The sequence below is a fragment of the Anomaloglossus baeobatrachus genome, chromosome 11 (genome assembly GCF_048569485.1).
Source record: "Anomaloglossus baeobatrachus isolate aAnoBae1 chromosome 11, aAnoBae1.hap1, whole genome shotgun sequence".
NCBI classification, from domain to species: Eukaryota; Metazoa; Chordata; class Amphibia; order Anura; family Aromobatidae; genus Anomaloglossus; species Anomaloglossus baeobatrachus.
In genome coordinates this window covers 48,569,727-48,594,554 of record NC_134363.1, presented here as the reverse complement: position 1 = coordinate 48,594,554, position 24,828 = coordinate 48,569,727, and the positions used below count along the sequence as shown (strand labels likewise).

The 24,828-nt window shown below is 44.6% G+C and overlaps 1 protein-coding gene across 1 annotated transcript in view; it reads left to right on the top strand.

The window, feature by feature from the left end:
• The first annotated feature begins 6,285 nt into the window (after window positions 1-6,285).
• Window positions 6,286-24,828, top strand: part of LOC142256843 (potassium voltage-gated channel subfamily A member 7-like) — a 59,419-nt gene continuing 40,876 nt past the window's right edge. The window contains exon 1 of the mRNA XM_075328772.1: window positions 6,286-7,394. Coding sequence (XP_075184887.1) covers window positions 6,807-7,394 — 588 coding nt within the window. The 5' untranslated portion in view covers window positions 6,286-6,806. The remainder of the gene's footprint in view (window positions 7,395-24,828) is intronic.

Genomic DNA, 24,828 nt, shown 5'->3' with positions numbered 1-24,828 from the left:
TGACATCTCCCCCCAACCTCTTTCAACTGAAATTTGACCAAGGTCTCCCTCATCCGCTGAGTCTTCCATGTCCATGGACAGTTCGTCCTCCATTCCTTCATGCTCTCCTGCACCTTCCTCAACATTTCGCCTGCTACCATGCGCCCTTGTTGATCCCTGTCCCCCATGGTCCCATGCCTGCCGCCTTGGTGATGATGAACGTCTGGACCTTGGTGATGTTGTCTCTTGCGCATATGAATCCTCCTGTAGTTCCTCCCCTTCCTGTTGTCCCACCCCCTGACTCCGAAGAGTGTTTAGCGTGTGCTCCAGCATGTAAATGACTGGAATTGTCATGCTGATAATGGCATTGTCAGCGCTAAACATATTCGTCGCCATGTCGAAACTGTGCAGAAGGGTGCATAGGTCCTTGATCTGAGACCACTCCATCAGGGTGATCTGCCCCACCTCGGCATCTCGTTGGCCCAGGCTATACGTCATGACGTATTGCACTAGGACTCGTCAGTGCTGCCACAGTCGCTGTAACATGTGGAGAGTCGAATTCCAGCGTGTCGGCACATCGCATTTCAGGCGATGAACCGGCAGGCCGAAAGACTTCTGGAGCGATGCAAGTCGCTTAGCTGCAGCGGTTGAACGGCGGACGTGAGCAGACAGTTTTTGTGCCCTGTTCAGAAAGCCATCTAGGCCGGGATAGTGTGTTAAAAATTGCTGGACAACAAGGTTCAACACGTGAGCCATACAAGGCACGTGTGTCACCTTGCCCAGGCGAAGGGCCACACCCAGGTTTGCAGCATTGTCGCACACGGCCTTACCAGGCTGCAGGTTGAGTGGAGACAACCATTTACCAAACTCAGTCTCCAGAGCTGCCCACAACTCAGCCGCTGTGTGACTCTTATTTCCAAGACATTTCAAGATAAAGACCGCCTGATGCCGTTGCGCTCTGCTGCCAGCATAATAATGAGGGGTGCGTGATTCCTTCTGCGCAGTTACAACGCTGGTGGCCTGACCAGGCAGGCTTGGGGCGGAGGTGGAGGACCCAGATGAGGTTGAGGAGGCAGAAGCAGTGGAGGAACTTGGACAGACAGAGGATTGACACACAAGTCATGGGGACGGCAAGACTTGTGTGTCAATCTTCAAACTTCACCATCTATCACCATAGTTACCCAGTGCCCAGTCAGCGACATGTAACGCCCCTGTCCATGCTTACTGGTCCAAGTATCGGTGGTGAAATGCACCCGTTCACACACAGAGTTTCTCAAGGAAGCGGTGATGTTGTGTGCGACATGCTGGTGTAGCGCAGGCACACCTTTCTTAGAGAAGTAGTGGCGACTGGGCATCTGGTACTGGGGCACAGCGACAGACATAAGGTCTCTAAAATCCTGTGTGTCCACCAGGCGGAAAGGCAGCATTTCGGTAGCCAAGAGCTTACAGAGGGATAAAGTCAACCTCTTAGCTTTGTCATGGGTCACAGGAAATGGCCTTTTATTTGTCCACATCTGAGGGACAGAGATCTGGCTGCTGTGTGTAGACGGTGGTGAGTAGGGTGTCCCTGAAAAAATGCAGGTTTGTGAGGAAAGTGCAGGCGTAGACATGATGTTGCCTTCATCCAACGTTGGTGCTATCGATGTCTGAGAGAGCTGTACACACGCACTTGTTTCCCCTTCCAAACCAACTGACGACCTACCAAGCAAACTGCCTGTTGGGGTTACAGTGGTGGAAGTTGTGCGTGGAAAACCAGGTGTGACAGCTGTCCTCACAGTCCTAGAAGATGAAGAGTGTGTGAATGCAGTGGAAGGGGCAGGCGGTGGATGGTCCGCTCCGATAGGCCGCATTGCAGCACGGTGAGCTTCCCACTGGGACATATGATATTTATTCATGTGACGATTCATGGAAGAAGTTGTCAAACTGCTGATGTTTCTTCCTTTACTAACAGATTCCCGACAAATTTTACAGATCACATGATTTGGGCGATCCTTTGCAAGGTCAAAAAAGGACCAGGCTAGACAAGGCTTAGAGGACATGTGACCTGCAGAGCCACCCTGACTAGTGCTCAGAGGCAGAATGGTGGCTGAGGATGCAGTTGTAGACGTGCTACCAGAACTCCTCCTCTGTCCAGGAAGGCGCAAGGTAACTTCGTCGTCAGTTGCATCCTTCTCCACCGCCTCTGTTGACCTCCTCGAGTGCCTGACTGTGGTCTGACAGTAGGTGCGATATAGAACTTCCTCATCAAGCGTTGTGTTTGCACTCCCCTCACCCTCAGACCGAGCCTCTTCCTGCCCTGACCGAATATTTAAGTTGTCATCTCAATCTGGTATCTGCATCTCATCGTCATCAGTATGTTCCTCATTGTCTATAACAACAGGTGTTATAGTTTGTGACTAAGGGTCAACATTATGCTCAGAAACGTGGTCATCACGGCCTGAATCTGAGTCACAAAGGTTCTGGGCATCACTGCAGACCATTTCCTGGTCTATACTCACTGTAGTTTGGGAGCAGACCTATAATTCCCAGGCTATAGTGTGACTGAACAGCTCTGCAGACTTAGCCATCTCTGTTCCACCATACTGTGCAGGGCGGATGGAGACTTGAGAGCTAGGAGAAAGCAAGTGTGATTGGGATGATAACTCAGAGGACTGTTTTTTTTTGGATGCGGTAGTTGAGGTGAAGGAGAGGGCACTTGTTGGACCACTTGAGATCCATTCAAGCATGTTCTTTTTTTGGGCATCATCTACCTTTGTTCCAGTTGTTCGTGTCCGTAAAAAAGGGAGCACATTGGATTGTCCACGGAAAGTAGTAGACATCTTACTTTTGCTGGAAGATGGCCTATCTCCAGCAGATGTTAATGGAGCTTTGCCACCTTCCCCACGGACACAAACTTTTTTTCCTTTTCCAACACGCCTGTTCCCCTTTTCACCAGCATCTGTCATTTTGCCACTCATTTTGATTGCGACAAGATTGTCCACTTAAAATGTGGTAGTAAAAATTGAGAGGTTGTGTAGACTGCAGAGGTGGTCTAGATTTATTGACAGCAGAAGAAACAACACACACTATCCCTGACAATGCAACTATGGCCCTTAAACTGGCAGCACAGTTTACTATTATAATGGCTTAGTAATAATGAGCTTGAGGGTGCAATGCAGAGGTGCTGGAAATTGCTTGGCACCAGTGGGACATTAATGGAGTCCGAAAGCCACTTTTTGGATGCCACTAAGTTTTCTCAGTGTTTGCTATTATAATGTCTTAGTAAAAATGAGCTTGAGGGTGCAATGCAGTGGTGCTGGAAATAGCTTGGCACCAGTGGGACACTAATGGAGACCGACAGTCACGTTTTGGATGCCACTAGGTTTTCTCAGTGTTTGCTAATGGCTTAGTAAAAATGAGCTTGAGGGTGCAATGCAGAGGTCCTGGAAATTGCTTAGCACCAGTGGGACACTAATGGAGTCCGACAGCCACTTTTTGGATGCCACTAAGTTTTCTCCGTGTTTGCTATTATAATGGCTTAGTAAAAATGAGCTTGAGGGTGCAATGCAGAGGTGCTGGAAATTGCTTGGCACCAGTGGGACACTAATGAAGTCCAACAGCCACTTTTTGGATGCCACTAAGTTTCCTCAGTGTTTGCTATTATAATGGCTTAGTAAAAATGAGCTTGAGGGTGCAATGCAGAGGTGCTGGAAATTGCTTGGCACCAGTGGGACACTAATGAAGTCCAACAGCCACTTTTTGGATGCCACTAAGTTTTCTCAGTGTTTTCTATTATAATGGCTTAGTAAAAATGAGCTTGAGGGTGCAATACAGAGGTGCTGGAAATAGCTTGGCACCAGTGGGACACTAATGAAGTCCAACAGCCACTTTTAGGGTGCCACTAATTTTCCTCAGTGTTTGCTATTATAATGGCTTAGTAAAAATGAGCTTGAGGGTGCAATGCAGAGGTGCTGGAAATTGCTTGGCACCAGTGGGACACTAATGGAGTCCGACAGCCACTTTTTGGATGCCACTAAGTTTTCTCAGTGTTTGCTATTTTAATGGCTTAGTAAAAATGAGCTTGAGGGTGCAATGCAGAGGTGCTGGAAATTGCTTGGCACCAGTGGGACACTAATGGAGTCCAAGAGCCACTTTTTAGATGCCACTAACTGGCAGCACTCTTTTCAATTAATATGGCATTGCAAAAATGTGCAGGAGGGGAGAATGCAGAGGTGGTGGGACTTGCAAGGCACAAGTGCCAAAATAATGGAGGACAGCAGCCACTCTTTGGATGGCACTAACTGGCAGCACTCTGCAATTAAAATGGCTTTGCTAAAAAGGGCAGGAGGGTACAGTGGCCGGTTTGTGGGTCAGTGTATAGGAAAGGAAGCCTCACTTTCTATCCCTCCTAATGGTGAAATGCAGCAAGGAAGTCCCTGAGCTTAGCTACACAGACGCTGTTATCTGTAGCTGTTAAAAACTGTTTCCACGGACCTGACTGTCACCTATGGCTCTGAGCCGGATGAAATGAGCCCTGAAAAGGACTGAATTAAACTTCTATCCCTAATCTGTAGAGCGCTGTGTGTAGAGCATACACAGCAGGATCGGCGGCAGGAGCTGCGTCAGCGGTGACTGTCACCCAGACGCAGAAGGCAGATAATGGCGTCCAGACGGGAAAATGACCGTCTTTATAATGCAAAGACATGTGACATTGACAGCCTATGACACATGCCCTTGCTTGTCTGGCAAAAAGTCCACTTAGCTGTGCGTGTGTCTGGGATTGGCTGACATGCTGGCCCGCCCCTACACGCGCGCTTAGGGAAGGAAGAAAAGAAAAAAAAAAAAGGTGATCGCCATTATCCCAGCAGCAGTGATCTGAACGCGCAGTCCCCGCACACTATACGCTGAAATTTCATAATAGTGTGAGTCACAGAGTGACTTACACTATTACAGTGAAAAGCCAGCTAGTAATTAGCTTGGCTTTTTGCTGATAGAACCGTTCTCGAACGTAACTAGAGCTAACGAACTTTTAGCAAAAAGCTCGAGTTCTAGTTTGATCTAGAACACCCGCCAAAATCACTTGAACCACGAACCGCGCTCAACTCTATACAGAACATAATAAATGTAGTATGTAAAAAAAATAAAATCCTTATATTCACCTCACGGATCACCTCTCTGGCCTCTCCACTCCTCACCGTCACCCGTCCGGTCATCAATTCAACCTCTAATCCCACCACAAGCTCTGAAATCTTCGGGCCTTGTGTTCCCATGTACAGAACTGTTCTGAGGATTTCAGGGCTCATGGTGGGATCGGAGGATAGAACAAGCACTGGAATGGTGACAGAGCAGGGGGGGGCAGAGATAGGTGAGTGGTGAGATGAGTAAAAGGATTTATTTTATTATTTTTTTACTTTTTGAAAGCTCTTTTCAGTTGAGGTTGCCGTTTTGATGAATCACCACAGAAGTTAATGACAAAAAAAATCTGCATTGTAAATATTGAGTAGAAATCAATTCCACTCGAATATATTTTTTGATCTCTTATTAGGAAGAATGAAAAGCGCTGTCTCCATCCCCTTATCATGTATTTTTTCATATTAGCGAGAATGAAGAACATCAGCAAGTATGAGGGATCTTTCACACCACCGTATTTTCGATCCTAGTACGATCCGAGAAAACATCAAATCACACTTGGATCAATGTTATTCTATTTGTGTGCAAGTCCGATTTTTTTTTCTTCGGAACAATCCAGTCCAAGGAAAATATCGCAGCACACCCGAGGTGGATCCAATTTTCAGATCACACTCAGCCATGTAAGTCACTGAGTGGGTGGAAAACATCTGAGGATGGAGACATTTTCTGCAAGTAAAGCTCTAAATCTAAAAGGTACTGGTTGCAATCACCTGTGAGCGTGACCTTTTTTAGGCTCAAGTCAGCCGGACCTATTTTGTCTCATCTGAGACCATTGGATCACACTCTGATCATAGTTTGATCAGAGTGTGATCCACACATTCGGCTCCAGTCTCTCGGATAAGACAAAATACGGCCTAAAAAAGGTCATGTTCATAGGTGATTGCAACCGATACCTTTTAGATTTAGAGCTTTACTTGCAGATAATAGTAGATTCCTAAATCTGTTGTAAGTTAAATTGGTTTGAAAATGCTAAACTTTTTGGCTATTAAATTATATTGATACGATTTAGTTTCTCGGTTCTAAGGAGATTAGTTAACGAGGTCTTATTTTTAGAGACTGTATGGTAGTGGACTTGAGGCTGGGCTGACCTACAGCCTTCAGTGGCTTCCCGGACATTAGCAGGGGAAGGGGAGTTTGCAGGGAGGAGCTGCAGATGTGTATTTTTATTTTGCATGGAACTCTTAGCTTATGCAGTAGGGAGAACCTGATACCTAGAGCTCTGCGAATCTGTTTACAGCACAGAGCGAAGTGCAGCTATTGGTATGAAGGTCTGGAAAGAAGTATACAGGCAGCAAGAGCAAATGTGACATAATGTTAATCCCCTGAGCCAGGCAGGCAGGATCAGAAAACGGAGAGACCAGGCTTGTGAGAGAAGGCTGGTGCGTCTCCTCATTTAATGGAAGAAAACACCACTGGAAGTAAAGTTTATGAAAGACCTTTGGGAATTCAGGAACGTTGCCCGAACATTGAGTCAAACGGCCTTAATACATAAACTTATTCCTCAAAGCTCGGAAGGTTTTGAGCGTAACTACCATGTGAAGAAGGGAAAAGAAAATGTGAACTTTGAAGAAAAGAAGAACAAAAAAATCTACTGAAAAAAAGGCTATGGATGTGATAATTCTACTGGGACTACCTTGAGGAAACATAGGCTCTCAGTCATGGAGAACGGAGACGAAGTGATTGGGAACTCGAACCTCATGGTGGTCTTCGATGAGAAGAAGTATGAAGTTTGCCGCCAGAAAGACTGTTGTGAGCGAGTGGTTATCAATGTGTCTGGATTGAGGTTTGAGACCCAGGTAAGGACACTGAGCCGGTTTCCTGACACCTTGTTGGGAGACCCAAGGAGACGAATGCGATTCTTTGATCCATTGAGGAACGAGTATTTTTTTGACCGAAACCGGCCGTGTTTTGACTCGATACTATACTTTTATCAGTCTGGGGGTCGCCTACGACGGCCTACTAACGTACCCCTAGATGTTTTCATGGAAGAGTTGATGTTTTACCAGCTTGGGGATGAAGTAATCGGGAAATTTAGGGAAGATGAAGGATTTCCTAAAGAGGAGGAGAGACTTCTTCCTGAATGTGAATTTATGAAGCAAGTTTGGCTCCTGTTTGAACATCCAGACAGTTCATCTGCCGCTCGTATCATTGCCATTATCTCTGTCATGGTCATCCTGATTTCCATAGTCATCTTCTGCTTAGAAACACTACCTGAATTCCGAGATGAAAGAGATCTGTCCTTACCGGTAAGAGTTGTATCTAAACTAATTCACACTGATTTGGTTGGGGTTTTTTGGAAAATTTAGGCTAAAAACACCAAACTTATAACTATTACTTTGGGAATGTTCTCCAAATATTGCATATACTGTACAATAGAGCCCTTGTTTAAAGCTGAAGACACCTTGAACTTCGTGCAGTTCTCAATTATGCCATGGTGTTTCTTAGAGTAGAGTATGAGTTGGAAAAAAGTTCCAAATCTTTTTGGCACATCAATACCAAACATGTGCCCATTACTTTGGGAAGGTTCTCCAAATATGGATATACTTTACAATAGTACCCTTGTTTAAAGCTTAAGACCCCTTGAACTTTTTGCAGTTCTCTATTATACCATGGTACTTCTTAGAGTAGACTATGAGTTGGCAAAAAGTTCCACATCAACTATCCATCCTTTGTCTAAGTTTACCGATACATTTTGGCTGATAGTATTATTGTAATGCCTAAATTTGCCCCCAAAAATTGCTACAATATGTCATTACATTTGTGTACATCGTTGATCCAGGGCAACTTTTATGATCACCTCGAAGAAATGAAGATAGTTCCAGTGGTTTGTCACGTTGTTAACCACAAACCAAAATGTCAAGGGTTCAAATGAGACGAGAGCTCTAAAATATCAGTATCAAAGTCTAAAAAAAAAAAAGGCTTCACCCTCCAGTTATATAGTTTTCTTGATTGAGTGCTCCTCCCTGACTCCAAATTTGTTTACCGGTGGTCACATTTTCGGGAACAATCTGGTGACAAAATATGTTCTCCAGTAGAATATTCTTACAACTCCGATTTGGCCAGTGTCTGACCTGAGGATTCTATTAAAAAAATATTTTTGCGAATCTAGCCTTACATATATGGCCGCCTTAAGACCGTGTAACATGCCGAGCAAATTGGCAACCCATGTCTTAAGTTGGTTACGGACACACTTAAGTTTTTGCTGATGCAACCGATAAGGAAAAAGTTCACTCCAACAATCCGTGTGCCTAATTTTAGTGGAAATTTCCATGTGCCCTTCTCATTTTCTTTGGATTAAAGAGATGTTGAGATACCAAGCGTGTAAAGTTAACCACAGATGAGAACAAAATAACTATTTTTTCCATTTTTGGACTAACTTTTGCTCCATTTTACCTCAAAGAAGATATGTTGCCGTACCCTATTGTCTGTCTACTTTGGCCATTATGGAAGACTCTGCAAACCTTATTCGATAGAGTTGGGTTTTTTGTTCTTGAAGTCATTAATTCAAATAATTCTATGTTTTTTTTTATCAATTTAAATAGTAATAGATCAATAATCTTTCCATAAATTTGCCCTCTCATAAAAGGTATGACCATACTATTTGTATTTGATAATTTTCTTGAAGTTACAAGATCTATAGATATTTCCCCAATCTGAGTTGCCTTTCCAATATTTTTTACTGCTAGGCTCTTTTAGGGTGTTATTCACACTACGTCTTTTCGCTTTTCATGTAGAAGACACTTAAGGAATCACTATTTGTCTTTGCGCTTTTCTAACGCTGGTGGTTTAGTTTTTACAAGTTTTATTTGCTCTTTCCTGAAGAGTTTTGAGCTTTTCTGCTGGTTTTTTTTTTTTTGTTTCTTTGGGTTCTCTTTATTGGCATTTTTCATTTTTTTATATATCTATTTTTGTTGCGAAAACACTACTTTTTAGCCTTCTATTGTATACTATGAAGCGTCTTCCTAGCAGAAAACGTCTTAGGTCTTGGGCGCACTCTGCATTTTTTTATGCAATTTTGCCGCGGTTTTTGGTGCAGTTTGTTCTATCCCTCTCCTAGTAAAGTCTATGTGAATTCAGAAATACAGTGCGCATATTGCTTCTTTTATTCTTGCTGCTTCTTTTTTCTACACCCAAAACTGCATGTCAATTCTTTGTGTGCTTTTGTTATGTGTTTTTAGTGCTTCCAGCCATTAAATACGCTAAACAAAAATGCATGGTTAAAAAAAAGCACCAAATACGCACCAAAAGGCACCAAAAATGCATGTGTGTTTTGGTGCATTTTTCTGCCACAAAGTGCAGTTTTTTGGTGCAGAAATGCACTAAAAAAACCATGACGAAAAACACACCAAAAAACGCACCAAAAATGCATGCGTGTTTTGGTGCGTTTTTCTGCCACAAGGTGCAGTTTTTTGGTGCAGAAATGCACTAAATAAAACATGACGACAAACACACCAAAAAACGCACCAAAAATGCATGTGTGTTTTAGTGCATTTTTCTGCTACAAGGTGCAGTTTTTTTGGTGCAGAAATGCACTAAAAAAAACATGACGAAAAACAGACCAAAAATGCATGCGTGTTTTGGTGCGTTTTTCTGCCACAAGGTGCAGTTTTTTGGTGCAGAAATGCACTAAAAAAACATGACGACAAACACACCAAAAAACGCACCAAAAATGCATGCGTGTTTTTGTGCGTTTTTCTGCCACAAGGTGCAGTTTTTTTGGTGCAGAAATACACTAAAAAAAGCATGTAAAAAAACATAACAAAAAACGCACCAAAAATGCATGCGTGTTTTGGTGCGTTTTTCTGCCACAAGGTGCAGTTTTTTTGGTGCAGAAATACACTAAAAAAAGCATGTCAAAAAACATACCAAAAAACGCACCAAAAACACATGCGTGTTTTGGTGAATTTATCTACCACAAGGTTTAGTTTTTTGGTGCAGAAATACACTAAAAAAACCATGACGAAAACACACCAAAAAACCACCAAAATGCACCAAAAAAATCATGCGTTTTTTGGTGCGTTTTTCTGCCACAAGATACGTTTTTCTGCCACAAGGCACAGCTTTTAGGTGCAAAAATGTTCTGTAGTGTGCAGATACCTTTACATGAGCAGTAATTAATTTTTCCATGGAAAATGGGATGATTTCTTTTAGCCTTTTGGAGCACTATTTCCATAATTTTTATGAGCGAATCTGCTCCAAAAATATGGAAAAAAGATGCAGTGTGAATGTACCCTTAGGCTACTAGATATAAAAAGATGCAGCAATGATGGAAATAATTTTCACATGAGTTTCTCATGGCTGTTTTATTTTTTTTTAACTGCTATATTTTGCCCGAAAATGTTAAAGTTGGATATTTGTGGGAGGCAGTAGAGAAATATCAATTGTAAGACATCCATGCATTTTTGTTGGTGTTTTTGTTTTGGTCGCGTTTTTAAAGTGATTCCATAAGAAATATTAGAATTTATGAATCAGAAATGTAGTGGTGTTGAAGCCGACCTCCACCCATCATGTTGAAGGCGCCCCCCACCCTGGGTCTGAAATCACTACGCGTTTCTCATCTCTTGCCACTACTGATTCAGCTCTTCTATCTTCGTCGCTCGGTGCCTGAGCTTTTAACGCCAAAAGGGCCCCAGACATCATGCGACACGTAAGATGTAAGGCGCATGGTCCAAGCCGAGGCAGCTCCTCGGGTGATGCATGGGACTACCTCTTGACATTTGAGGTTTAGTGAATGCTGGAAGCCCTAGTGCTAAGGAAGATAATGGAGGACTTCAAGATGAGGCATGCAGGACCAGATACCTAGAGGTGCTGTGGAGGCAAACGGGTGAGCAGCGAGGTATTTTTTAACATTTTTGACCCTCTACAACCCAGCAAAATGTTGGCCAACCAGCTGCCATTTTGCTCAATTTGCACAAATTCTCCTTTTGCCTCCCACTACCTGCCTCTGTTCCTCCAGCTTCCAAGATGGACCTTGTAGTGGCATTGCAAATGCCGTGGTAAGTCCATGCTTGACTTTCCTATGCCACATCACAGGAAAACCAAGAGTGACGTGGTTTAGACTTACCATCGTAATCCCATTGCCACTGGGACAGCCATCTTGAAAGCACAAGGAATGACGCGAAAGCCAAAGAGAAGCCACAAAGTAAGGTGACTATACATGAGAAAAGTATTCTTACTTTTCAGTCCCAGGGTGGAGGGTGACTTTAAAAACAACTGAAAAAAGGAAACAAAAATGCAAATACTAAAACACATTCATTTAAAAACACTCACCAAAAATGCCATAAAAAAACTCTCAGTTGTACATATTTTTTTACTTTCCTTTTAGCCTAAAAGGGATTTGCCCACAAACAACATTTATTGTAGTTATAATTGGTTTTGGTCCCACCACTGGGACGTCCTCTTCATTCTCTTCCACTGGGACCTCCTCCAGTGACCACTGGTACTTCTTCTTCATTCTCTTCCACTGGGACTTCCTTTTCATTCTATTCCAAAGGGACCTCCTAAAGTGACCACTGGGACTTCCTCTTCACTCTCTTCCACTGGGACTTCCTCCATAGACCACTGGGAATTAATAATAATAATAATAATTAATAATAATAATTTTATTCATTTATATAGCGCTATTAATTCCACAGCGCTTTACATACATTTGCAACACTGTCCCCATTGGGGCTCACAATCTAGAGTCCCTATCTGTATGTCTTTGGAGTGTGGGAGGAAACCGGAGTACCCGGAGGAAACCCACGCAAACACGGGGAGAACATACAATTAATCTTCATTCTCTTCCACTGGGGCCTCCTCCAGTGACCACTGAGACTTCCTCTTCATTCTCTTCCATTGGGGCCTCCTCCAGTGATCACTGGGAATTCATCTTCATTCTCTTCCACTGGGGCCTCCTCCAGTGACCACTGAGACTTCCTCTTCACTCTCTTCCACTGGGACTTCCTCCATAGACCACTGGGAATTCATCTTCATTCTCTTCCATTGGGGCCTCCTCCAGTGACCACTGAGACTTCCTCTTCACTCTCTTCCACTGGGACTTCCTCCATTGACCACTGGGAAGTCATCTTAATTCTCTTCCACTGGGGCATCCTCCAGTGACCACTGGGACTTCCTCTTCACTCTCTTCCACTGGGATCTCCACCAGTGACCACTGGGACTTCCTCTTCACTCTCTTCCACTGGGACCTCCACCAGTGACCACTGGGACTTCCTATTCATGCTCTTCCGCTGGGACTTCCTCTGATCACTAAAGTAGGGGTTCTATGTACTCAGTTTTATAGGAGCAGCATATGTACACTACTGCTCCCTACAGTGTCTGTGGCACTAATAAGGATAGCTAAGCGTTGCACATGGCTATAGCCATCAGTGCCATAGGCTTTGTAAGGAAAGTTAGCACCAGTGCTTCAAATGGAACCCTCGTTCCCTCCATCCTCCCCAATGGATAGTTGATTAATATTCATGTATCAAACCCTTTAAAAATCGATTTTGCAAAGGTATTTTGAACCTAAAGTCAAAATTTTGAAAAAAGAGGAACGAAGTGTTGAAGTGTAAAGGGTACTTTACACGCTGCGATATTGGTACCGATATCGCTAGCGAGCGTACCCGCCCCCCTCTGTAGTGCGACACGGGCAAATCGCTGCACATGGCGCACAACATCGCTTACACCCGTCACATGGACTTACCTGCCTAGCGACGTCGTTGTGACCGGCGAACCGCCTCCTTTCTAAGGGGGCAGTTCGTTCGGCGTCATAGCGATGTGACTAAGTGGTCGCCCAATAGCAGAGGAGGGGCAGAGATGAGCGGGCCAAACATCACGCCCACCTCCTTCCTTCCTCATTGCCGGTGGGACGCAGGTACGGTGAGTTTCCTCGTTTCAGCGGTGTCACACATAGCGATGTGTGCTGCCGCAGGAACTACAAACAAGCTCGCTACTCACCTGTCAACGCTTTTTGGTGTTGGAGTGACCTCTCCAATACCAACGAATTTTACCTCTTTTGCGATCGTTTTAGGTCGCTCAGAGGTGTTACACGCTGCGATGTCGCTAACGACGCCGGATGTGCGTCACAAACGATATATCGTTAGCGATGTTGCAGCGTGTAAAGCCCCCTTTAGTCTTTTTAATGTATTTGTCCTGTGCACTGGATCCACACCTGGTTTGGGCTCCCAAAATACCAAGGCAAAATACTGACCTCTTCTGCAATGTGTGAATAACGCTCAAAGATTAGGAACCTTTCCAAGTATGATTTGCTAGGAAGATTACAATTCGTGTCCTCCATCTCGCGCGCATCTGTTGCTACACATAGATGCTTATTGATGTGTTCCGTTGTCTGTAGTCAGCGGCAGAAGATCAGTGATCATTTCAGCAGACAGCTCGCTAAATACATACTGATAATTTCATGAATGCCTGGCAATGAGACCTACACTGCAATAGTTTCCATCTGTCCTTTCATAACGCCTGTGGGAGTGACTTACTTAAATTGGCGTTTTATAAGCTGAGTCTAAAAACAATGTGCCAACGTTATTGGGAAGCGCGCTTCCACCTTCATAAATTTGCCAGAACTTTGGATGGCATTGAACCAAAATTTCCAGTCCTCACCTACTATGACAAATTTCTGGAGAAAATTATGGTAAATAAGTGGGCTCTCCCATGCAAATCTGCATCGCTGTCAGGTCCCCCTGCGTTCTACAGCGGTTGGCTCCCCCTGGTGACTGGAAGCAGTATGACTCACGCGGAATGATACTGGTACCTGATCTGTTTGTGAGAGCTGCAGTGTAGTGAGGGACCTGACAGCAACGCAGATCTCTGTGTGAGAGCCCATCCACCATCAGCACTTGTCAACTGTAATTGTTTGGGTTCTGCTGAGTGTGATTTTTTTTTTGGGGGGGGGAGGTGGTGTCTTCTTTATTTTGGGGGTTTCCACTTTCTTTGATGATGGGTCCTGATATATTCTTTATCTTTTTTAGCTGTTTGGACACTTTCTTATTGAACCATGACTTATTTTCGGAGTAGGGCTTATATTTTAAGCATACTCCAAAAATTCTTACTAGGGCTTATTTTCGGAGTAGGGCTTATATTTTAAGCATACTTTAAAAAGCCCAAAATATCTTGCTAGGGCTTATTTTCTGAGTAGGGCTTATATTTAAGAATACTCCAAAAAGCCCCCAAAGTCTTGCTCGGGCTTATTTTTGGAATAGGGCTTATATTTTAAGCATACTCCAAAAAGCCCCCAAAGTCTTGCTAGGGCTTATTTTTGGAATAGGGCTTCTATTTTAAGCATACTCCAAAAAGCCCCCAAAGTCTTGCTAAGGCTTATTTTCGGAGTAGGTGTTATATTTTAAGCATACTCCAAAAAAGCCCCAAAAATCTTGCTAGGGCTTATTTTCGGAATATGGCCTATATTTTAAGCATACTTTAAAAAGCCCAAAATATCTTGCTAGGGCTTATTTTCAGAGTAGGTCTTGTTTTCGGGCTATGTGGGCTGTGATTTGATAACTGTGTATTTGCATTTCATCATCAGTATATTGAAGGGGAAGAACTGCAGGGAGGTTATGAGCATTTATCGCAGCTTTTCTGCAGCAAAAACCATGGCAAAAAACGCAGTGTGCGCACAGGGCCTTAAATAGGTTGCAGAGTTACTGAAATCCACAAGAAGGCCAAATCCTGAAGACTTCAGATAGGATGCAGAGGTACTGAAAGCTGCAGGCAGACAGGAGACATCCTGGAGACCTCAAACAGGTTGCAGAGGTACTGGAAGACTGGAAACAGGTAGCAGAGGTATGGTTAGCTGCAAGCAGACAGACGATATCCTTGAAACCTCAGACAGGTAGCAGAGGTACTGGAAGACCAGAAACAGGTAGCAGAGGTACTGGAAGACCAGAAACAGGTAGCAGAGGTACTGGAAGACCAGAAACAGGTAGTAGAGGTACTGGAAGACCAGAAACAGGTAGCAGAGGTACTGGAAGACTGGAAACAGGTAGCAGAGGTATGGTTAGCTGCAAGCAGACAGACGATATCCTTGAAACCTGAGACAGGTAGCAGAGATACTGGAAGACCAGAAACAGGTAGCAGAGGTACTGGAAGACCAGAAACAGGTAGTAGAGGTACTGGAAGACCAGAAACAGGAAACAAGATAGGACACCCAGGACCACTTTAAGCATGATAGAAAAACATATGGTCACCCTCAAGGGACAATATAGAATACTAAGAGAGCTAGGAGGGAATGAATGACCAGTATCATAAGTTTGAAAAGGAGTCAATTCAAACGAGGACAGTTCAAGTATAGCAATACAATCTTTATTAGATATAAAAAGCAGGTATTAAAAGGACTTGAACAATAATCCAAAGTTGTAGATTTATAAATAGAGACAGGAGTTAGAGGAAAAGTTCAGAGCAAAAGGCTGTTCAGGTCTGAACCATCACCATGGGGGATAGAAAGTAGAGGCTCAATCCCGGCATATACAAATTTGGTATTATAATCCTAGTGGAGGAAAATATGCCGGTTATTAAGAGAAGCATGGTTACTTACCCATGGTGAAGTCAGACCAACAGCCACCGCACCCCTAGGTAGCAGAGGTATGGTTAGCTGCAAGCAGACAGACGATATCCTTGAAACCTCAGACAGGTAGCAGAGGTACTGGAAGACCAGAAACAGGTAGCAGAGGTACTGGAAGACCAGAAACAGGTAGCAGAGGTACTGGAAGACCAGAAACAGGTAGTAGAGGTACTGGAAGACCAGAAACAGGTAGCAGAGGTACTGGAAGACCAGAAACAGGTAGCAGAGGTACTGGAAGACCAGAAACAGGTAGCAGAGGTACTGGAAGACCAGAAACATGTAGTAGAGGTACTGGAAGACCAGAAACAGGTAGCAGAGGTACTGGAAGACCAGAAACAGGTAGCAGAGGTACTGGAAGACCAGAAACAGGTAGCAGAGGTACTGGAAGATCAGAAACAGGTAGTAGAGGTACTGGAAGCTGCAAGCAGACAGGAGATGTTCTGGAGCTTGCAGACAGGTAGCAAAGGTCGTGGGAGCCCGAGAACAGGTTGTCATGCACAGATAAGCTAAAAGTCCTTAAGGCCTAGGAAGCTCATTACATGGGAGCCTGCCAGGCTACTTGCAAAGCCCGAAGTGGAACACAAGAAGGTTTAGCAGACCACCTGAAGGAAGCGGAGCCCGGACTTGGGACAAATTATTAAAAAAAAAAAAGAAAGTTCAGTTGCTATATAATTTTGCAATGTTAATCTTTATTGTTATCATTGTGCACACACAGCGCATGTATAATCTGCTGTAATAGGTTATTAGTTAATCATTCCATAAGAATTTCACTCAAGTGGACAGCTCCAAAGTCACTCTAAATAGAGCTGTTGTGTCTTATGCGGGCGTCACACAATACGATCTATCGTGCGATCGCACGAGCGATCGCACCCGCCCCTGTCTTTTGTGCGTCACGGGCAAATCGCTGTCCATGTCGCACAAAGTTGGTAAACCCCCGTCACACGCACTTACCTGCTGAGCGACCTCGCTGTGGGCGGCGAACATCCTCTTCCTGGATTGGGAGGGACGTTCGGCGTCACAGCGACGTCACACAGCCGCCGGCCAATAGAAGCGGAGGGGCGGAGATGACCGGGACGTAAACATCCCGCCCACCTCCTTCCTTCCGCATTGCCAGCGGGTGCCACGGGATGCAGGTAAGCTGTGTTCATCGTTCCCGGGGTGTCACACTGAGCGATGTGTGCTGCCCCGGGTACGATGAACAACCGGCGCCATGAAAAAAAAAACGATTTTTTAAAAATAAGCGACAAGTACAAGACTCACGATTTGTGACCGATTCAGCGTCGCTCGGAGGTGTCACACGAAACGACGTCACAAACGATGCCGGATGTGCGTCACGAAAACCGTGACCCCGACGATCTATCGCACGATAGCTCGTCTCGTGTGACTCCCGCATTACACCTTTAGCACAGACTATTGCATTGGACACCTAGGTTACTCTTACTGTGGTTAGCCAGTGCATCCCTGAAATTTCTATTTATTTAATAATGGACTCAGTTTGACACCCATGAATCCTTAGGGAAGTTAATTTGTGGAACAATGAATTGTCTTCAATTTTACACCCATGAATCCTAAAGGGTACTTTACACGCTGTGACATCGCTACCGATATATCGTCGGGGTCACGTCGTTAGTGACGTACATCCGGCGCCGGTAGCGACATCGCAGCGTGTGACACCAAGGAGCGACGATCAACGAGCGCAAAATCGTTCAAAAACGGTGATCGGTGACACGTCGCTTCTTTTCATAATATCGGTGCTGCCACAGGTACGATGTTGTTCGTCGTTCCTGCGGCAGCACACATCGCTGTGTGTGACACTGCTGGAACGACGAACATCTCCTTACCTGCGTCCACCGGCAATGCAGAAGGAAGGAGGTGGGCGGGATGTTATGTCCCGCTCATCTCCGCCCCTCCGCTTCTATTGGCCGGCCGCTTAGTGACGCTGCAGTGCCGTCGCTATGACGCCGAACGCACCTCCCCCTTGAGGGACGGATTGTTCGGCAGTCACAGCGACGTCGCTAACGAGGTATGTGCGTGTGACGCTGCCGTAGCAATTATGTTCGCTACGGCAGCGAGCATCAAATGTCGCACGGACGACGGGGACGGGTGCTATCGCGCTCGACATCACTAGCAATCACTAGCGATGTCGCAGCGTGTAAAGCACCCTTTAGGGAAGTTCATTTGTGGATCAATTAATTGTCTTCAATTTTATACTCTTGAATCCTTAGGAAAATAAGTTCATTTGTGGAAAACTTAATTGTTTTCAAATTAACACCCATGAATTCTTTGGGAAGTTAATTTGTGGAATAATTAATTGTCATCAATTTTACACCCATGAATACTTAGGGAAGTAAGTTCATTTGTGGAACAAATAATTGTCTTCAATTTTACACCCATGAATACTTAGGGAAGTAATTTCATTTGTGGAAGAATTGTCTTCAAAAATTACACCCATGAATCCTTTGGGAAGTTAATTTGTGGAACAAATAATTGTCTTCAATTTTACACAATTGAATCCTTAGGGAAGTAAGTTCATTTGTGGAACAAATAATTGTCTTCAATTTTACACAATTGAATCCTTAGGGAAGTAAGTTCATTTGTAGAACAATTAATTGTCTTCAAAATTTTACATCCATAAATCCTTAGGGAAGTAAGTTCATTTGTGGAAGATTTAGTTGCTTAACGCCAGAGAAGTGTAATATGGTCACATTTCTTCCCCTGCAGAAGGCTGAATGTCCCAGCCCGGCTTCACATCTAAGTCATCATCATAGCTGTCCAGGATTTGGGGACATAATGTGGATGTAGAAATTAGTCTACATTTCTGTAACTGCTAAATACAACTGAATTGGATTTCTAAAAATCCATCAACGTGCATCATAAACAAACATGAGAAATGGATTTTCCCATGTAGACATTTCTGCAATCTGCTCCATGTGAACAATGCCTTATGGCTCCAATCCAAGCTTACCCAATCTACATTCCAGTGGCCGGTAGCACATTTGTTATTGGCCGAGCATTGTATGTGCTGGTCTCTACAGTCCAAATACAAACATAGGAAGTAATCAGTTACCTACGTTTGCTGTAACTGATCATTGGTTTACATGTTTGGAGTCAGAATATATTATATTTACACACACTTAGAGAATAACAAAACATTTTTTTATTATTATCTAATCATCCTTCAGACATTCCAAAGTTCTGAATTTTTGAAACATACTTCATTACCTCAGTTTGCTTTCTTCTCTCCCAAACACCATGCTGCAGTGATGCTTCAATGCCCAATTCATGCTTCTTTAGAAGCTGCTTTCAACTGCTGCTCGACAAAAATCAGCAAGCAATTAGTCAGTGTACAGGAATTCCCCAGCATGAGTATCAGAGTAAGTCAGACAACCGTATAAATTGGATGTAGATCGGACTGGCCAGCTGCTCTCTCAAGAGAGACAGCTTCATATATTTCTATGCAACTGTTACACCGATCAGTCCAAGAATTGCAGTTTGTATGATTTATATGCCCGTCTGACTTTGCCCTTAGAAGCAAAGTGGCTAAAAAAGGGAAAATCTCATACACAAACTGTTTGAATATAGTGACCTTTTTTGGCTCTATCTTTTGGCGCATCTTCTCATGAACTGTGTCTCAATATATAGCAATGGTGACTGCACGCTGTATACTATGGTTTGTGTCCTGAGGAAGGGACTAGATTGCCTTAAAACGCATAGCCAAACCAATTTCAACAACTTAATCCATTTGGAGTCCTTCTCATCCATTGAGGCAGAGCAGAGGAACCACATTTTATGCTGATTGAACATAGTCTATGGATCCTTGCTCAAGAGCAGTTAAAAGCAGCTTCTAAAGGTGCATGAACTGGGAATGCGAACAGTGCCTCAGCATTGTGTTTGGGAGAGAAGGAAGCAAACTACGGTCACTAAATATAGTCCAAAAATTCAGAATATTTGCAACATGTTACTATAAGACAAGCATTTGAAAAAAGAGCCACCTAATATGCGTTATGCAATTGTTTTCAGGTGCTTGGAGGAAAGCATTAGGGCATTGGACATGGCCACATATTGTGGTTGTGGTGCTAAATAGAGCAGGGATCAAAGGGTTAGATGACACCGTAATTACTACATCAGGAATTACACTGGATACATGTAACCTGATAATTAGGGGGTTCTCCGGGAATATATAAATATAGCTCCAGTAACAGAGCACTAGATGTACTCACATTTCTTATTAATCCAGTACTGATCTTGGGGAGGTTACACCAACGCGGGCGATAGGGCTTTTTGACTCGTCCGATCTGTATAGACATCTGTTGGAGCTCTGGAGCTGGCGCATCCAACTTTTGACAAATACCAATATGTCCTATACCAAAAACACCGTACATATAGTAACGGCTTTACGGGGTATTGCTGCTTTTTTGCCATGGAATAGTGCTGGTCACCTTTGTTATTGAGGTGCCAATTCAAGAAAAGAAGTTTACAGATGTTTTCTGGTGCAAAGATGCTTATTTTTTTTTTCTTTTTGAGGTTTTACACCACTCCTGGCCAGCTTTGACAACTTTTTGAAAAAGTTTGAAAAGTTTGAAAAAGTTTGAAAAAGTTTGAAAAATTTGAAAAAGTTTGAAAAAGTTTGAAAAATTTGAAAAAGTTTGAAAAACGTTTGAAAAATTTGAAAAAGTTTGAAAAGTTTGAAAAGTTTGAAAAGTTTGAAAAATTTGAAAAAGTTTAAAAAAGTTTGAAAAAGTTTGAAAAATTTGAAAAAGTTTGAAAAAGTTTGAAAAACGTTTGAAAAATTTGAAAAAGTTTGAAAAGTTTGAAAAGTTTGAAAAGTTTGAAAAATTTGAAAAAGTTTGAAAAGTTGTCTGAGCTCAGCCGGGAGGGTGCGTTACGACAAACATTTCTTACTCCAGTTCACACTTCACTCCAAGGGGTAACGGATCATTGCCAAATGCATGGTATGAGGCTCGGAAAGAAGCAAGACTGATGAACCCCAAGATGTCTCCACTGAAGGACAACTTTTATTAAAATTTGTGCCTAAAGTTAGGCAGGCTTTACACGTTGCGACATCGCTAGAATCGGCTAGCGATGTCGAGCGCGATAGCACCCGCCCCCGTCGCACATGCGATATGTGGTGATTGCTGCCGTAGTGAACATTATCGCTACGGCAGCTTCACACGCACTTACCTGGTTGGCGACGTCGCTGTGACCGCAAAGCAATCCCTCCTTCAAGGGGGAGGTGCGTTCGGCGTCACTGCGCTGTCACTAATTGGCCGGCCAATATAGAAGCGAAGGGGCGGAGATGAGCGGGACATAACATCCCGCCCATCTCCTTGTTTCCGCATTGCCGGTGGACGCAGGTAAGGAGATGTTTGTCGCTCCTGCGCCTTGTGGTGCTGCAGGAACGACAAACAACATCGTACCGGCACCGAAATTATGGAAATGAACGACGTGACACAGATCAGCGATATTGTACGCTTCTGTGCTCACTCATCGTTGCACCTAGGATTTACATGTTGCGATGTCGCTACCGGCGCCGGATGTGCGTCACTAACGACGTGACCCCGACAATATTTCGTTACCGATGTCGCAACGTGTAAAGCCCCCCTTAGACTCTAAATACTTGAACATTTGCACTGTAGTAACTAGAGATGAGCGGACCCTTGGAAGTTCGGTTCGGCGGCTTCAGCCGGACTTCAGATAAGTTCGGTTTGGGACCTGGACTTGACCCGAACCCCAATGATAGTCACTAATTGGGCAGGTGGGGTCTCTGCCCACATGCAGCCAGCCATAAATAGATCACTTATGGGGAAGGGTGGATAGGGTTATTCCATTTTTTTGGGGTTTGGTGCACAGTAGATCTGAGCACGCAGTTGTTACCCCCAGTGCAAGCAGTGCAAGCGGCTCGTACTGGGCTGAGCAGCGAGTGTACCCGAGTGCACCCGAACTCTGTTTTTTGTAAAGTTTGTGTTTGGTACCAACACCGAACTTTGGGTTCGCTCATCTCTAGTAGTAATCAATAACAAGAAATTTCAAGAGAAGCACAAAGTTACTAACTTTTGTTGTTTTCTGGTTGCACACATATTCGTGCGTCCTCTTTAAGTCATTGAGCAAACACATTATATTGCCTATCCCTTGCTAATTTTAAAGCACAACTCCAGCGTTTTGTTTTCTTTTCAGTGCTGGAGTGGTGCTTTAAATCTAGGGTCCCTGGCCTTAGTAAGATACTCACCCTCTGAAGTCATCACCATCTACCAAGGTCGCTTCACTTACGCAGCGCCATCTTGTGATCTTTGTAACCTTTGACTGGCCGGAAGTGCTCAAAGCAAGTCTATGAGACCCAGAACGAGGCTCTCATAGACTTGTATTGATTGAGGTAAGACGTCCAGCTCCATTAAATATAATGTAACTGCCAGCAGATCACAAATTGCAAAGACCAACCGGAACGATGGCGATAGAAGGGGAAGACGGAGGGTGATTTAAATCTAAGGTCCCTGGCCTTAGTAAGATACTCACCCTCCAAATTCGTAACCATGTACCAATGCCGGCAGCGCCAACTTGTGATCTCCACAACCTTTGACTGGCCGAAAGTGCTCAAAGCAAGTCTATGAGACCCAGAACGAGGCTCTCATAGACTTGTATTGAGTTGAGACGTCCAGCTCCGTGAAATACTGTAGCTGCCAGCAGCTTATAAACTGCGAAGACAAACCGGAGCGACAGTAATAGAAGGGGAAGATGGAGGGTGCTTTAAATCTAAGGTCCCTGGCCTTAGTAAGATACTCATTCTCCCGAGTCGTCACCATCTGCCAAGGTCGGTTGGCTTCCGCAGCGCCATCTTGTGATCTTCGCAACCTTTGACTGGCCTGATGTGCTGAAAGCAAGTCTATGAGCGCCAGAACGAGGCCCTCATAGACTTGTCTTGAGTTGAGACGTTCAGCTCTGTGAAATACTGTAGCTGCCAGCAGATCACAAACTGCGAAGACCAACCGGAGCGACGGTGATAGAAGGGGAAGACGGAGAGTGCTTTAAATCTAAGGTCCCTCGCCTTAGTAAGATGTTCAGCCTCTTGAGTCGTCACCATCTACCAACGCTACTCCACTCCTGCGGCACCATCTTGTGATCTCCGCAACCTTTTTCTGGCCGAAAGTTGGAGGTAGCAGTCACACCCGCTCAATGCAAGTCTATGAGAGCCAGAACAAGGCTCTCATAGACTTGCATTGAGTTGTGACTTCCGGCACACTCCATGAAACACTTGAGCTGCCAGTAGGTCAAAACTGCTAAGACTAACTGAAGCAACAGTGATAGAAAGGGAAGACGAGGCAGGGAGGCAGGTATGTGTGAGAGTAGGATCAGGGAATAAAAAAACACTGGAGTGGTGCTTTACGTTACAGTCTGTACTGAGGCCACAGCTGCATTCACATTTTTGCTGTCTTCCCAGCTACATGTCTGTACATTTCTTACTCTTATTTATATTTTTGGACCCAATAGAATGAAATGAAGACAGTTGCAGATGCGCAACCAAATTGCGCCAAAAACACATAAAGAACTGCAGTGTGCGCAAGGGGCCTTAACATATGTGTCTTAAAGGGGTTGTCCACTACTTGGACACCAAATTCTCATTCCCCTTTGTTCGCCCCCGTAAAAATAAATAAGCCTATACTCACCTCCGGTGCGACTGCGATTCTAGCGGTCTAAACCTGCGTTCCCAGGGACCACGTAACATTGTTATGACACGTGGGCCCCGCAACCAATCAGTGCCTACTTCCTTCACCCCACCATCGGACGTTGGAGCAAGAAGCAACCCCTTCTCATTCCCCTATAAGCTTATACTCACCTCTGATGTGGTGGCTCTTCCAGCGATGTCTGAAGTTGCATTTCCACGTGACATTGTTTAGACACGTGCGCCCCACAACCAAGCAACACCAGTTTCCTATGTTTGAGCAGGAAGTCAGCGCTGCGCTCACATCCTGCTCAAGTGTCCAATAGCAGGGAGACAGACACACAGGCACTGATTGGTCATAACAATGTCACATGGACCCCGCCTTCGGACGTTTGAACAGGAAGTCAGCGCTGCGCTTACTTCCTGCTCAAATGTCCGAAAGCAGAGAGACAGACACCAGCCACTGATTGGTCATAACAATGTCATATGGACCCCGCCTTCAGACATTTTAGCAGGAAGTCAGCGCTGCGCTCACATCCTGCTCAAATGTCCGAAAGCAGGGAGACAGACACACAGGCACTGGTTGGTCATAACAATGTCACATGGACCCCGCCTTCAAACATTTGAACAGGAAGTTAACGCTGCGCTCACATCCTGCTCAAGTGTCCGATAGCAGGGAGACAGACACACAAGCACTGATTGGTCATAACAATGTCACATGGACCCCGCCTTCGGACATTTGAGCAGGAGGTCAGCGCTGCGCTTACATCCTGCTCAAATGTCCGACAGCAGAGAGACAGACACATGGGCACTGGTTAGTCATAACAATGTCACATGGGCCCCACCTTCAGACATTTTAGCAGGAAGTCAGCGCTGCGCTCACATCCTGCTCAAATGTCCGAAAGCAGAGAGACAGACACACGGGCACTGATTGGTCATAACAATGTCACATGGACCCCGCCTTCGGACATTTGAGCAGGAGGTCAGCGCTGCACTTACATCCTGCTCAAATGTCCGAAAGCAGAGAGACAGACACATGGGCACTGGTTAGTCATAACAATGTCACATGGGCCCCACCTTCAGACATTTTAGCAGGAAGTCAGCGCTGCGCTCACATCCTGCTCAAATGTCCGAAGGCAGGGAGACAGACACTGGGCACTGGTTGGTCATAACAATGTCACATGGACCCCACCTTCTGACATTTTAGCAGGAAGTCAGCGCTGCGCTCACATCCTGCTCAAATCTCCGAAGGCAGAGAGACAGACACTGGGCACTGGTTGGTCATAACAATGTCACATGGACCCCGCCTTCAAACATTTGAACAGGAAGTTAACGCTGCGCTCACATCCTGCTCAAATGTCCGAAGGCGGAGAGACAGACACCGGGCACTGATTGGTCATAAAAATGTCACATGGGCCCTGGGAATGCGACTTCAGATATCCACGGCCGCACCGGAGATGAGTATACGCTT